The sequence below is a fragment of the Wickerhamiella sorbophila genome, assembly GCF_002251995.1.
Source record: "Wickerhamiella sorbophila strain DS02 chromosome Unknown contig1, whole genome shotgun sequence".
In the NCBI taxonomy this organism is placed as follows: Eukaryota; Fungi; Ascomycota; class Dipodascomycetes; order Dipodascales; family Trichomonascaceae; genus Wickerhamiella; species Wickerhamiella sorbophila.
Window position 1 is genome coordinate 1,997,495 of NW_020193984.1, and position 13,326 is coordinate 2,010,820.

General features: G+C 52.5%; 11 protein-coding genes across 11 annotated transcripts; 6 read left to right on the forward strand and 5 right to left on the reverse strand.

Annotated features, from left to right (window-relative positions):
- Window positions 1-50: 50 nt before the first annotated feature.
- On the forward strand, window positions 51-1,745 carry B9G98_01239 (Heat shock protein STI1; the record flags this gene model as incomplete). The annotated part of the gene is made up of 1 exon (XM_024807797.1): window positions 51-1,745. The coding sequence occupies one exon, from the start codon at window positions 51-53 to the stop codon at window positions 1,743-1,745; it is 1,695 nt and encodes a 564-aa protein (XP_024663565.1).
- A 307-nt stretch (window positions 1,746-2,052) lies between these two features.
- B9G98_01240 (hypothetical protein) lies at window positions 2,053-2,379 on the forward strand (the record flags this gene model as incomplete). Its single annotated transcript, XM_024807798.1, has 1 exon — window positions 2,053-2,379. One exon carries the CDS (start codon window positions 2,053-2,055, stop codon window positions 2,377-2,379), a length of 327 nt encoding a protein of 108 aa, XP_024663566.1.
- A 68-nt stretch (window positions 2,380-2,447) lies between these two features.
- B9G98_01241 (Protein IMPACT) lies at window positions 2,448-3,164 on the forward strand (the record flags this gene model as incomplete). Its single annotated transcript, XM_024807799.1, has 1 exon — window positions 2,448-3,164. The coding sequence occupies one exon, from the start codon at window positions 2,448-2,450 to the stop codon at window positions 3,162-3,164; it is 717 nt and encodes a 238-aa protein (XP_024663567.1).
- A 5-nt stretch (window positions 3,165-3,169) lies between these two features.
- B9G98_01242 (hypothetical protein) lies at window positions 3,170-3,559 on the reverse strand (the record flags this gene model as incomplete). Its single annotated transcript, XM_024807800.1, has 1 exon — window positions 3,170-3,559. The coding sequence occupies one exon, from the start codon at window positions 3,557-3,559 to the stop codon at window positions 3,170-3,172; it is 390 nt and encodes a 129-aa protein (XP_024663568.1).
- A 62-nt stretch (window positions 3,560-3,621) lies between these two features.
- Window positions 3,622-4,884, forward strand: B9G98_01243 (Copper transport protein 86; the record flags this gene model as incomplete). The annotated part of the gene is made up of 1 exon (XM_024807801.1): window positions 3,622-4,884. The coding sequence occupies one exon, from the start codon at window positions 3,622-3,624 to the stop codon at window positions 4,882-4,884; it is 1,263 nt and encodes a 420-aa protein (XP_024663569.1).
- A 1-nt stretch (window position 4,885) lies between these two features.
- B9G98_01244 (Protein FMP42) lies at window positions 4,886-6,262 on the reverse strand (the record flags this gene model as incomplete). Its single annotated transcript, XM_024807802.1, has 1 exon — window positions 4,886-6,262. The coding sequence occupies one exon, from the start codon at window positions 6,260-6,262 to the stop codon at window positions 4,886-4,888; it is 1,377 nt and encodes a 458-aa protein (XP_024663570.1).
- A 47-nt stretch (window positions 6,263-6,309) lies between these two features.
- B9G98_01245 (hypothetical protein) lies at window positions 6,310-6,753 on the forward strand (the record flags this gene model as incomplete). Its single annotated transcript, XM_024807803.1, has 1 exon — window positions 6,310-6,753. One exon carries the CDS (start codon window positions 6,310-6,312, stop codon window positions 6,751-6,753), a length of 444 nt encoding a protein of 147 aa, XP_024663571.1.
- Window positions 6,754-6,773: 20 nt separating this feature from the next.
- B9G98_01246 (Periodic tryptophan protein 2) lies at window positions 6,774-9,281 on the reverse strand (the record flags this gene model as incomplete). Its single annotated transcript, XM_024807804.1, has 1 exon — window positions 6,774-9,281. The coding sequence occupies one exon, from the start codon at window positions 9,279-9,281 to the stop codon at window positions 6,774-6,776; it is 2,508 nt and encodes an 835-aa protein (XP_024663572.1).
- A 159-nt stretch (window positions 9,282-9,440) lies between these two features.
- On the forward strand, window positions 9,441-10,319 carry B9G98_01247 (Uncharacterized protein C27B12.07; the record flags this gene model as incomplete). The annotated part of the gene is made up of 1 exon (XM_024807805.1): window positions 9,441-10,319. One exon carries the CDS (start codon window positions 9,441-9,443, stop codon window positions 10,317-10,319), a length of 879 nt encoding a protein of 292 aa, XP_024663573.1.
- A 22-nt stretch (window positions 10,320-10,341) lies between these two features.
- B9G98_01248 (3,2-trans-enoyl-CoA isomerase) lies at window positions 10,342-11,205 on the reverse strand (the record flags this gene model as incomplete). The annotated part of the gene is made up of 1 exon (XM_024807806.1): window positions 10,342-11,205. One exon carries the CDS (start codon window positions 11,203-11,205, stop codon window positions 10,342-10,344), a length of 864 nt encoding a protein of 287 aa, XP_024663574.1.
- Window positions 11,206-11,343: 138 nt separating this feature from the next.
- Window positions 11,344-13,224, reverse strand: B9G98_01249 (Transcriptional regulatory protein SEF1; the record flags this gene model as incomplete). Its single annotated transcript, XM_024807807.1, has 1 exon — window positions 11,344-13,224. One exon carries the CDS (start codon window positions 13,222-13,224, stop codon window positions 11,344-11,346), a length of 1,881 nt encoding a protein of 626 aa, XP_024663575.1.
- Between the last annotated feature and the right edge of the window lie 102 nt (window positions 13,225-13,326).

Consider the following 13,326-nt stretch of genomic DNA (forward strand, 5'->3'; position numbering starts at 1 on the left):
GATCTCCCGCTCCCCTCCTCATCCTCCTCCCTCTTTTTGGTCAGCCAACAATGTCTGCTGAAGAGTTTAAAGCCCAGGGAAACGCTGCGTTCTCCGCCAAGGAATACGAAAAAGCTGCCGAGTTGTTCACCAAGGCAATTGAGGCCTCGGAAACGCCGAACCACGTACTGTATTCCAACCGCTCGGGCGCCTATGCCGCGATGAAGAAGTACGACAGTGCTCTTGAGGACGCTCTGCAAACCACCAAGATTAATCCGCAGTGGGCAAAGGGATACAGCCGTCTGGGTGCTGCTCACCACGGTCTGGGTGATCTGGTCTCTGCCAAGGACGCCTACGAGCAAGCGCTGAAGGTCGATCCGGCAAACGCCCAGGCAAAGGCCGGTCTCCAGAGCGTTGAAGACGCTATTGGCCGTGAGGCCGCTGCAGACGGCCAGATGCCGGACATGGGTTTTTCTCAAATGTTCAAGGACCCTCAAACCATGGCCAAGCTCTACGAGAACCCCAAGACTCGCGAGTACCTCAAGGACCCCGATTTCCAGCAGAAAATCCAGGCCATGGCCAGCAACCCCATGGCTGCTCTGCAGAGCGCTACTCAGGATCCTCGTCTGATGGAGGCTATGGGAGTCTTGCTTGGTATCGACATGCAGGCCTCTCCTGCTAACGCTGGCGAGAACGACACGTTTATGCCTGACGCACCGGCCGAGGAAAAGCCCAAGCCCAAGGCCGAGCCCAAAAAGGAGCCCGAGCCCGAGCTGCCTAGCGAAAAAGTCGAGGCCGACAAGGAAAAGGCCCAGGGTAACGATCTCTACAAGAACCGCCAGTTCGACGAGGCTATTGAGCACTACAACAAGGCTTGGTCTCTGTTCAAGGATATCACTTACTTGAACAATCGTGCTGCTGCCGAGTTTGAAAAGGGTGACTACGAAACCACTATCAAGACCTGCCAGCAGGCCGTCGACGAGGGCCATGAGATGCATGCTGATTTTAAGCTGATTGCCCGCGCTTTGGGCCGCATCGGCAGCTGCTACCTCAAGCTCGACAACCTCAATGAGGCCATTAACTACTTTGAAAAGAGTTTGACCGAGCACCGCTCCCCCGATGTCTTGACCAAGCTCCGGGATACTCAGCGTGAGCTTCGCAAGCGCGAAGAGGAAGCCTACATCGACCCCGTCAAGGCCGAGGAGGCCCGCAACGAGGGCAACGAGCTGTTCAAGAAGGCCCAGTTCCCCGAGTCCGTCAAGGCCTATACTGAGGCCATCAAGCGCGCTCCTGAAGACCCTCGCGGCTACGGTAACCGTGCGGCCGCATATCTTAAGCTTATGAGCTACCCCGAGGCTGTCTCGGACTGCGACAAGGCCATTTCACTGGATCCCAAGTTCTTCAAGGCCTACACCCGCAAGGCCACTGCTTTGAACATCATGAAGCAGTACCGCAAGTCCATGGAGGTGCTTGACCAGGCGCGCGAGGTCGACACCGAGGGCAAACACACCCGCGAGATCGACGAGCTGGAGAACCGGGCCTACGAGGGCCGCTTCGCCTCTCTCCCTGGCGAGTCCGAGACTGCTCGGGCCGAACGGCTTGCTCAGGACCCCGAGATCGACGAGATTCGTCGCGACCCCGTCATGAACACCATTCTGCAGCAAGCGGCCAACGATCCTGCCGCGCTGAACAACCACATGCGTAATCCAGAGGTTCGTCGCAAGATCCGGCTGCTGGCAGCCGCTGGTATCATCCGCACTCGTTAACTAAATCCTACATAAAGTTTTACAGCCGACATCAGCACCACCACCACCGCCGCCTGGGGCCGCCGCCTGCCCCACCCGCCGCACGCTTCACTGATTACGTGATTTGATGTATATATTATGTAACCAGAACTCTGAATTAACAATTATGTTATGTACGCCAACCGAAAAAAAAACCCTTCCACGCACGTCCTGCACCCACGTGACCTCGTACATCCAGAAAGGGTAATGACCAACCTCGCACCTTGCATCCGGCTAATATAAAAACCTCCCAAATCGCCTCGATGGGGACATCACCTAGTCTGAAAAAATGGAAAACCAGCAGCAGCAGCAGATTCGATTCATGCTCCACGCGTGGCGGGAGAATGCTATTGCCCGCCTAGGCTTTACACCGGACCAGGTCGACTACTGTGCCCGGCATTCGATTGTGATGCACGACATTTTCATCGATGCGATTGCTCGGGCCGCGCCGGGCATCCGCTGCCTCGAAGACTTCCACGCCGTTGCCTACTACTGGAAGTGGATCGACCAGTACGGCGACGAGGTGTACGCGCTGATCCGCAACTACCTCGACACGCCAAAGCGTCTCACCGAGGACGTCGAGGCTGTGTCCCGAAAACGCGTCCGCTGTGCATGATCCGGCGGGCCAATCCTTTATTTATATAGCCTGTTAATGTTATTTTTTACCACCGCATCTGTCAGCCAATGGACGAGGAAGTCGAAGTGGTGAACTCCATCTACGAAGACTGCGTGCTCCAGAGGGCCGAGAACCTGTATACGGTGTACATACCCAATTCGCCTGTGAGTGTGAGGCTGCTATTTCCTACCGACTATCCAGACAAGCCTCCGAGGGTAGCGTCCGTGAATGCTCCAGAGGGAGTGTGGACTGATCGGTTTCAGCGGATAATTGACGAGACGTTTGCGCAGGACGCTTATATTTTTACGTTTATTGACGAGGTACAGCAGGTTCTCCCTGAAGAATGGCCCGAAAAGGCCGTGGTGGGAGGTGAAAAGCCTGGTTCGGCAGGCTCAGAGTTTATCGAGCAATGGATAGCTTCCGAAGAGATCGTGGACCGCAAATCAGTGTTTATCGCACGGGTTCTCCAGGTGCACTCTCAGGAAGAGGCCCTGGAGAAAGTCGCAGATCTCGTACTGGACAAGAAGATCTCCAAGGCTACTCACAACATCCAGGCGTGGAGAATACGGCGGCCAGACGGACTGCTGGTGCAGGACTGCGACGACGACGGCGAGTCGGCCGCAGGAAGCAGGCTGCTGCACTTGCTAAACATTACAGAGTGTATTAACGTCGTGGTTGTCGTATCAAGGTGGTATGGAGGTACATTACTTGGCCCCGACAGGTTCAAGCATATAAATGTCTGTGCGCGGGATGCACTGGTGAAGGGGGGGTTCATAAAGTCATAAATAGTTTATCTTCGCTTGTTTTGCTTCTTGGACGGTGGCGTTTTGCCCTCCGATCTCCGCTTTTTTGCCGGAAGCTCCGGATCGAGCTCCACGTCGGGAGTGGCCTCTTTCTCGAGCTCCCGCACGTCTTGGCATTTTCCGTTCTTCCACAGCTGTCGTCCTACTGGGAATTTCGTGTTTTGGATGTCTGAAAACCCCAATTGTGTTCGTAGCTTGGTCTTTTTGGGCCGGACCCCCGGTATCGACCACGACCCCGGATCGGGGCCAGAAACGGGCTCGGAAACGTCTTCGTCCGGTTCTGCCACATTATCGTCACCGGGCTTCTTCATGAATTTCATGTCCAGCAGCTTGGACGACAACTTGCCCGTCTTTTTCGTCGTCGCCTCGACCGACATTGCAGAAAAAAAAATTATATAATACAAGGATGATGTGGGTTTGCCCATTTTAGCGACTTTGGATGGCGACAATCGAAGATAAAATTGCAAGCAAGGGCCTGAAGATACTGCTGAAGGAGACGGTGGAAAACGCAGAACTGAGGGCCCTGTATGGCTCGGATGAGCAGGTATGGGCTGCAATTGCCCACGCTCTGGACACTGCAGTCGACAAGGCGTCCCTCTACAAATTCATCACAAACATTGCTGCCTGCGATAAGGCGGGCACACTAGCCTGTCAGAGTGGCGTAGTAGCCAAGCTTGTGCTGCAGGCGAAGACATATTCGTCTCCGCAGCTGTGGAAGGCCCTGTCGAATCTAAACCAGACTTCCCCAGACGATCTGGCTGGCGTGGATATTGACTACGGCAAAGCGCTGAGTTTGGCCACAATGCCTACTTTGCGTTTGATTGAAGCCAATGTGCGCAAATTCCCCGAGTCGAGTGTGGTATATGCCAACAATGGCGTACTTATGGCCCTGCTCTCCCAAGTCAACGATTGGTACGAATCCAACGAGGTTGCATTCCAGATCGTGACCCGCATTTTTATTTATATTATCGAGGCTAGATTTGCTCCTACTGTTATGGACGATATCGTCAGTATTCAAATGATGGCAAGATCAGTGGCGTTGCAAAAGGTGCTGGATGCCGCCCTCAGCATCTGTTACAAGCGGATCAGCGAGCCGGTGGCCTATGATCTGAGCATGGCTCTGGCAAAGTATACAAAGCATATTTGCCGGGCTACTTTACCCTACTTTTCCAGCACTCACAGTCGCAAAACCCTCGAGGCTATTTCCTGGTGGACATGGCTTATTTCCAACGTCGAGTCCCTGACGTTGATTGCCATGGCTGCTCGTGAGGATTTGGGCGAAAAGAATTTCGGACTGGTTCAGGCGCTGGTTGATGTTCTCATTGCCGCAAAGCAGTTGCCTCAACATAACAAACTCGGCAAAGGAGACCATGAGCTTGCTCCATCGGATTTCCCCATGATTAAAACCACCATAATCCCTCTTTTAAGCATCCTAGTTGCTCAAAATGAATGGGCACAAACCTACTGCCGCACTAGCGGCGGACTACTGGCAATTTTGGAGGCGTGCACCGTTGACGAAAACAACCCGTTCGTGCGAGAAAAGGCAATCGTTTGTGTCCGCTATCTTTTGCAGGATAATCAAGAGAATCAGGATTTCGTGGCTAAACTCGAGGCGAAAAAGGTTGTCAATCCGGAAATCCTCGAAAGAGCCGGCTACGAAGCGGAAATCAAAGACGGTAATATTTCTGTCAAGACTAAATAAATTATAATGAAATAGCTCCCTCCACTGATTGTTCTGCCTCACGTTCCAGTAAACAGCGATCAATGAAGCTGATTTTTGTTGCAAACAGTCTAAGTGAAATGGCAATACTGACGGCTTGGAACACGGCGACCGACACCATTAATGCCCGCGAGGGGCCCTCGAAGCTCAACAGGAAATGGTCAATCACAGGTAGTAGACAAAGCGTGATGCCTGAAAAGACATTCAAGATACCATACACAAAGCCAAACGAACTGAATCCAAACACCCGGGCACAGTAGTTGACCGCAGCGGCATGGAGCAATACTCGACCTAGGGGAACAATAATAGCTGCTGCTTTCCATTGGCCAAACAAAAGCAGAACAGGACAAGCCAGGCATAAAATCTGGGTTAAAGAAATCACGTAAAAGTGTGGCATTTTGTAGAACGCCAGTGCAGTCAACACCACACCTCCAGCGCTCACGACTGGAGCGTAAACAGACAGGTAGTAAACGACAATTCCCGAAGCATGGTTAACTGACCAGGCGTATTCCGGACCACTCGACATGAATCCGTCCAAAACAAGCATATTGGCAGCGTAAAAGATAAATAGGGCCCAAAACCAGCGACTGGCAATCCGAGAAGCGTTTTGTTTTTCTTTGCCAATGACCCAAAGACTTTCATCAACATCGTCCACCTGGTGTTCTAGCAGCGGCAATTCTGGCGATTTGTCGAGACTGGGTCTGAATGCCCGCTCAACCAACCGATCAACTCTGCCTTCTGCAGTATTGAATCCGCAGAGAGGCGCTACAGCAATCGTAGCACAAACCAGTACAATAGGCACTAGCAAATACCAATTGAAAAGGTCCACTATACTTTCAGGAGCCAAATTGACAATTGCGTAGTGCCAAATACCCGAAGCAAGAGCAGCGATGGCCAAAAGGAAAACGACAAAAGGTAGGGTCCAGCCCTCGACGTAACTAGAGGCATCCAAGGCACTAAACAAAGTAAACGGCTGGCCCAGGCATATTAATGCAAACCCCCATACGAAATTATCTAGTTCAGGTACCTCTTTAGGATCACTGCCCATTAAAAAGCATCCCAATGCAAGCAAAAAGTTGCCCACCAAGCTCGAGCAGGTAAACCCGGCCAAATTGAGCACATAATACCCCAAAAGTATGCCTAGACCAGTAGAAAATGCACCAAACACATAGATCTTGTCGAATTGAAGCTGTCGGGCCAGGCAATGGATCGTTGCTTCCGAGTGCACTTGGCAGAGATCCTCGTAAAGCCCATTGTCAATAAAATAAGCCCTCAATGTGGGAAACGCAGCAAGCGGGGAGCCCACCAATGCACACGTCGCAATAGCCACAAATATCCTCGCATGTTTTACTACACTCATCGAGCCACCTGCCTCAAAATGGGCCGAGATCGTGGGAGAGTTCTGGGATGATTACAAGGGCGACGGGGCGGATCAAGACGGACGGGGCCCGGTTGTTTTCGGGAGGGTTTGCGGCGCTGATCCAGCGGAACAAGCTCCCGCCACGCCCCAAAATAAAAGAAGAAGAGATCACAGAGGTTTTTATCAAAGGTGGAGGCAATGGCGGCCAAAAGATCAACAAAACGAACTCAAAGGTTCAACTAAAGCATATACCTACGGGGATAGTTGTAGAGTCACAGTTTTCGAGGTCACGAGAAGACAATCGAAAGCGGGCCAGGGAGATTTTAGCTATGAAGTTAGAAGAGATCGAGCTGGGAGACAAAAGTCGAGCCGCCGTGGTTGGAGAATACAAACGGCAAAAGGCCCGCAAAAAGAAACAAAGGGGCAGAAAACGTCAAAGGGAGCGGGAAGAAACCCAGGAGTTGCCGCATAATGGCGAGTCTACAGTATAATTAAACTAATTTAGTACATACTACTGCTCTCGAGCAGGCAGCGCAGCTGTCACTTGGAGAGCATTAGCTCGATAAACGTTTTCCTGAGCCACAGTAGTGACCTTCTTTGTGGCGATAATGAACCGCTGGGCGTCACGGAGAGCAGCAGCCATATCGGCACGATTATCAGCGATATAACGGCCATGTGATTCGAGTGTGTAGCGCAACCAGCAGAGGTTAAACTCAATATGAGGGTTCTCTTGGCCTTTCTCGCCCAACAGCACAAGCAGACGTTTGATATAGACCTGGGGGAGGTCGCGAACAACCAAGGGTACGTCTTCAATAGGAATGCTAAGATAGACCCGGTCAAGCAGCATAGACTCGCCTAGTCTGAACGCCATAATGAGCGCTTGAAGGAACTCATGGCGGTTCAACGCCTCAATGCAAGCATCAACAGTGACATCCACGTCCAAGTCGACGGGATCGAACTGCACCTTGGTATCGATGGCATAGACAAGCAGGCCCTCAGTCGAGGCAGTGCTAAAGCTAGCAGAGGTTGGAGAGAATTTGATGCCACTGGTTCTAATCTCAGGGCGTACCCGTCTCGCAGATAGATCTCCACGGCTCGCACCAGGCAGCGTGTCATCAATACGATCTTCGAGGTCGCTGTTTTCCCCATTGGTATCTATCAAATCAAGAGAGCCCGCTTCAGTCATCTTTTTGGAAATAAGCATCTCGAGAGTTCCTTCGAGAGCCATGTTTTTGGAAATGGTGATTTTGCGCAAGAGAACCTGGTTGGCTACGTCGTACAAACAGACGTGTTTCGAGTTGCCGCCAGCCAGCAGCATTTTACCATCCGAGCTAAAGCAAATGTTTGTAAAATGCTTGGCACGAGCAGAGTTCTGAGAAGAAAAGCGGTCGGCGGCATGTCGGCCACCCACAATGTCTTTACGGCCATCAATAATCGCGACTTGATCAGAGGACTTGACGTTCCATACTGAGATCTGGCCGTCCATGGTCGAGACCGCGATATTTGAAGCATCTGGAGAAAACTGCAAATCCAAAACTTCAGTTTGAAGCTGGATAGGCTCAGAAACAGCAGTGCGGCCAAAGAAATTCCACATACGAGCTGTGTGATCCCAGGATCCCGAAGCAAGCAACGAGCCGTCAGGAGAGAAATCGAGTGCGGAAACAGGACCCTCGTGGCCACTCAAGCGGTCAACTAACTGTGAGGTTTGGACGTTCCAGATGTGAATGTCGAAATCGTTTAATGAACCAGCACAAACAAGTTCACCACTGGCATCGACCGCTAAAGAAGTGAACTGCAAACGCTTCGGGGCAGTGAGGGTTCTGAAATTGCGGTAGCGCAACAAATCCCACGCCCTTACCGATCCGTCCAACGACGCAGAAAACAAGACATTGCCACGTTTGCTAAACACCAGCGAAGTGACGGCAGCTTGATGTTGGGTGAATGTAACAATGCAGAAGCCGGACTTGGCATCCCAGACTTTGATTTTACCGTCATCTGCACCTGTCACAATCTTGGTTCCGTCGGGCGAGTATTCCAAAGCATTGAGGGCATCAAAGTGGCTCTGTTGCTTTAAAACATACGTCTCACTCTGCCACTCCCAAACCAGAAGCTGGCCGAGCTTTGAGGCTCCGAAAAGAAGCCACTCGCCAGTTTTATTGATTGCAACAAAGTCGACATTGTTTTGCGAGATGCTGAGTGACTGGATCATATTTCCAGACGGCAGCTCGTACAGCCCAAACAGCCCGGAACTGAAACCAACAACCAGCAGGTTTGAGGCCGCATGGAAGTCTGCACAACGAACTTTAGCGTTTTGCATGAAAAAGTGCTTGTCCACAATCACCCATCTATCAACCTCTTCGTCGTACTGCCACTCAAACTGAGCACCATCCTTAGAGACGGTGTAGATAGTCTCTTGATCCTGGCTGAAAAACGCACCCACAACAGCATCCCGGTGGCCAGCCAACGTAGAAGCTGCTTCTGCATCATCAGAGTGCAAAGAATAAATATGTGCCGTCATGTCTTTGGCGGCAGTCAAAAAGAATCGAGAGTCGCTGGACCACTGGATCGAGGTTACTTCGGAAAAATGGCCGGTATAAGTGCGGCGTTTCACGAACGGCGAAAACTGGCGGTCGTCTAGCACCGACGGAGTGCGCCACATTTGAATCTGGCGCCCGCTTGCAACGGCAATGTGGGATCCGTCGGGAGAAAACTCTACCGCGGCGACAGGGTCTTTGAAATTAAAGTGATGTAGCACTGTGCGCAGGCGAAAATTCACCAGAATGCCTCTGCCGTTCTCGTCAACGGACAGCATCAACGTCGATTTGCTGTTGATCGCTATTCTGGCCACATTCTTGCGGTGCTCGTAGGTGAAGGTAAACGATTTGTTGTTCACCACATCGAAGCAGCTAACTCTGTTGCCCACGGGACTGAGCACACAGGTTCCGTCAGGCGTAAACACCAGATTGCCCTGCGTATAAACCGTGCCAAAGATGTTGGCGAGTTTATAGTCGACGCTCATGTGCAAGTCTGAAAAAAATTTTGGATTTGGGATATTTTTTCAAGTCAGGGATTATATAACCGGCTCGACCCATTACGATTCGATCTGCCGTGGGGAGCCATTTGGTGGATATAATCGATGTTTATTAGGCCTTTTGTGAGGCAAGCGCCGCGGGTATGGATGAATCGAGGAATTCACGGTGGGCTGCGGCTGCGGCAGGAGTCCAAAAAGGACCCTGAGCCAGACACCAGCAAGGACGGAGGGCCGGGGCAAGAACCCCAACAGAACAGCCTGTTGGACGACGAAATGCAGCCCGAACGAGTGCTGGCGACGCTTTCGTCGGCTAAAGAACCAACTGCCGGAAAGCAGGTGGCTCGAATGTATGCTTTCGACACCCAGAAGGTGTACAGCAATTTGCGTTATGCAGGCTACACACGCGCCCAGGCGGACATAATTATGAGTGTGATGCGTGACATGGTCGACGACGTTGTTGAGGAGCTCGACCAAAACTGCGTGCCGAATGCCACGGGGGAGAACGAGGCCTATTTGTTTGACGCGACGTCTTCGGAAATGCGAGACGAGACCCAGGTGGGCCGGATCAACCAAGCAAGCCAGTACCGGTCGAGTTTGGCGCGAATTCAGCGCGACGTCGAGATCATGCAGCACCAGGCGAACGAGATGGCGACTCTGCTCAAGGCCGACATGGACATGGAGATGAACGAGCGGAAAAACGCGGCACGAGTCGAGGAAAACCACATCCAGCTGAAAATCCAGGAATTGAACCACCAGATCACCCGCCTGGCCACCTACCTCAAGTCGGAAATCGAAACGCTGCGCTGGCAGCTCACCCGGCGAGGCATCGTGGCTATTATTGTCGTTGCGGTGGCCACGATGTTTGCCACGTCCCGCACATTTAAGGATGATAGTCGTAAATCACGCCCGTCTCAAGAAACCCCCGGAACCGAGTACTCTGTGCCGTTGCTCTCCCCCAGCATAATGGCCGACGAGGTCGATGAGCCTGCGATCGACGAACTCGAGATCCCCCAACAAAAGTCTTGAAAGACGTTATTTATAAAAGCGTTTATAGTTTATGCTTTAGTTTACCTGTCGCAATCAGCGCGAACCGCTCCTGCGGGATGCCGCGAGCGAACTTGTCCAACCCGCCAATGATCTCGGCCGAGTTTGCTTGGCTGAAGTGTGCCTGGTAGGGCTGGTGGATGAGCTGCTTGATTTCCTTCAATGATTGAGGCGACAGCGTGCTGAACCGGTGCTGCACGTACTTGAGAACCTCGGCATTGAACTCCTCGGTGGACATGGACGCGGGGAAGACCTGGTTGACGAACCCGGCGCGGTACATTTCGTCGGCATGAATGGGCTCGGCAGCCAAAAGAGCCTTGTTGGCAAGCGAGAGGCCCAAACGAACAGGCAACGCGAAAGACGCTCCGCCCTCGGCCACGAGACCTAGGTTGGCGAAGGGAGCCAGCATGAAGGCATTTTCACGGGCAAAAATGAAGTCGGAAAGCGAAACAATGCCCGTGGTAAGGCCGACAACTGGGCCATTCAAAGCAACAACCAGTACTTTGGGGTGGTTCCAGAAAGTATCGGCAATAATCGCATTGCGTCCTGTGAAGCGCCCGGCCAAGTCACGGCGAGCCATCCAGTCGATCTTGTACCCTTCGGATTGGGCCATCGGCGCGCTCGCAGTCGATCCAACGTCCGCACCAGCCGAAAAATACTTGCCTGTGCTCTGGATAAGCGTGGCAACCGTGCCAGGCTCCTCTGCAGCCCGCTTGACGTGCTCCTCCAGCGCCCAATAGTGGAAGATGTTCATCGCATTGTACTGCCGCGGGCGGTTCAGTGTAATGACTACCACCTTGTCCTTGACCTCGTACAGCACCTGGCTCTCCGACTCAATTCTCAATGCTTCCAATTCAGGATCCTCCATGGTGTACGTTGCGGGGTAATCCTGTCTCACTAATATATCGTGGGATGTGGGGTACTAAGTTGCCGGAAGACAGGTTGGTTGGGGCCCTTTGCCGAGAGCCGAGAAAATAGCAATATATAGTTATAGTGTGAAAACGGGTTAGAGGGCGAATTCTCCGCTTGGCATCCAGCCCAGAAAATCGTCGCCAGTCATCCAGTCCATACCAGGCAGCAGCGAGTCGATGTCCTGGTTGATGCCCAGGGCTTCGATCTGCTCTTGCGGAACAGGAGTCGCTTCCTGGACGTACAGGTGCGATGTGTTCCCATTGGCTATGTACGGTTGCCGGGTTTGTGGCGGGTCGACGACGGCCGGGTTTGTGAACAGCGGCAGAGGAGCAACTGGAGGCACGTCTGTTTGAGGCTCGGGGCCGACCAGCGGCTGGGGAATGTCTCTGTTCTCTTTTGCGTTGCGATTGTTACGACGGCGGGCTTCGTGGATCGCCCAGATTAGCTCGTAGAAAATCGAGTCGGTCAGTCGGGACCTCATCCGCGTCATGATCTTGCGCTGGCCAGTTAACAGATCGGGGTGGGCAATCAAGACATGGTTCAGTCCCTCAAGAATCTTGGCCACGTTCTGAATTCCCTGCCAGTGCACCGTGACCTGACGGTACAGGCGATAGACAATGACCACTGACTGTCTGGCGCTTTCCACAAACTGTTGGGGGAACTGAGGGGCCAGGTGGAGTCGGAAAAGCAAAAGAGCAGACAGCGAGCTTGCTCGCCTTATAATTGCGGGCATATCGGTGATTTTTTTGCCGTCGCTAACCAGTCCAGAAACCACGGCAATAACATCGGTTGCCGCATGATAACAGGGCACAATAAATCTGGACTGGTCTTCTTCAGGGATATCGGGCATAAACGCAAAACAACACAGCATACATCGCACGTACAAAAATGACGCATTAATAAAAGGTAGGTGTAAGGGAAGCTCCTGTCCAAGCAGTTCGAGGTCCTGGCTCAAAACGTCCAGAGTGGGGCCTCGAGTCTTGGGAAGAATAAGGCCATCAGGTGATAAGATACTGGACCCCATAATCGAGACCAACTTGCCGTGGAAAATCGCAAGTTTCAATAGAGCTCGCAGGGATTCTGGAAGTTCGGGATCGTTAACGCCCTGGTCAATAAGATAATCGACATTGCCATTCGACGGTAGTCCCATAGCTGCCGACAAAAACTGGCTCGAGATATAAGTCAAAATCCACGTTCGTGTTCTCCATTTAATCGCGTTAGGCATTAGCCTTTGCTTTCGCGAAAATTCATAAATATACTTGCCCCGGTGCATGCCCAATTGTAGTGCCAGACTTCGTGCTAAGGTAGTGAATCGGTAAGACATGTCGTCCAACACTTTTTCACTAGGCAACGGCCATGTGGCCAACACCAGCAAAGCCTGCACAACATAAGTTGAGCGGGCGGTGTGCAGCCAACAGACGTCAATTACCAGGCGTTTCACCGGGTCAGCGAGGCGTAGGTACAAGTCCGGATCCGATGCAGACGCAGCAGTGATTATTACTGACCAAAACAGCATTTCGCTCTGAGAGTACAGCTCTCCGGCACTTTTGCTCTCAAAAACAGGAACAAAGGGGAGGTGGTCGGAAACAAACCGGTCATGAAGAAGCCGTGCATGCTCAAGAGACAGCGTAACATCGCCCAAAATAAACGGTCCAGGGTGCGGGATGACCTCGTATATTTGCGATCCGTAGTCGTCGTCTCGAGGATCCGGGGTCACAGGACTTGTCGTCGACGGACCAGCTGGAGAAATCTTGGACAGATCCGACGCATAGATGCCGCTATTTGATCGCTTGCTCGGCATCTCTGGGTTGTCGCTTCCGTGGCTCTGTGTCTCTTTGATGCTAGCAAGCTCTCGCTTAAGCCGCGAGATATCTTCCCTCAGCATCTCGACCTGGCCGCCTCGACGCGGCTGGAACGTCGGGTCAATCACACAATGGCGTCCGTGCTTCACACAGTGCGCACACGGTGCCGGCATGGTAACCGCGGCATCGCACTTGATTTTAAGCTGGCGGCAGCTCGAGCAAGATCGCACAGGCCGGGTAAGCCGTCGCCGGTGCTGATCGATGGCAGCGCTCGA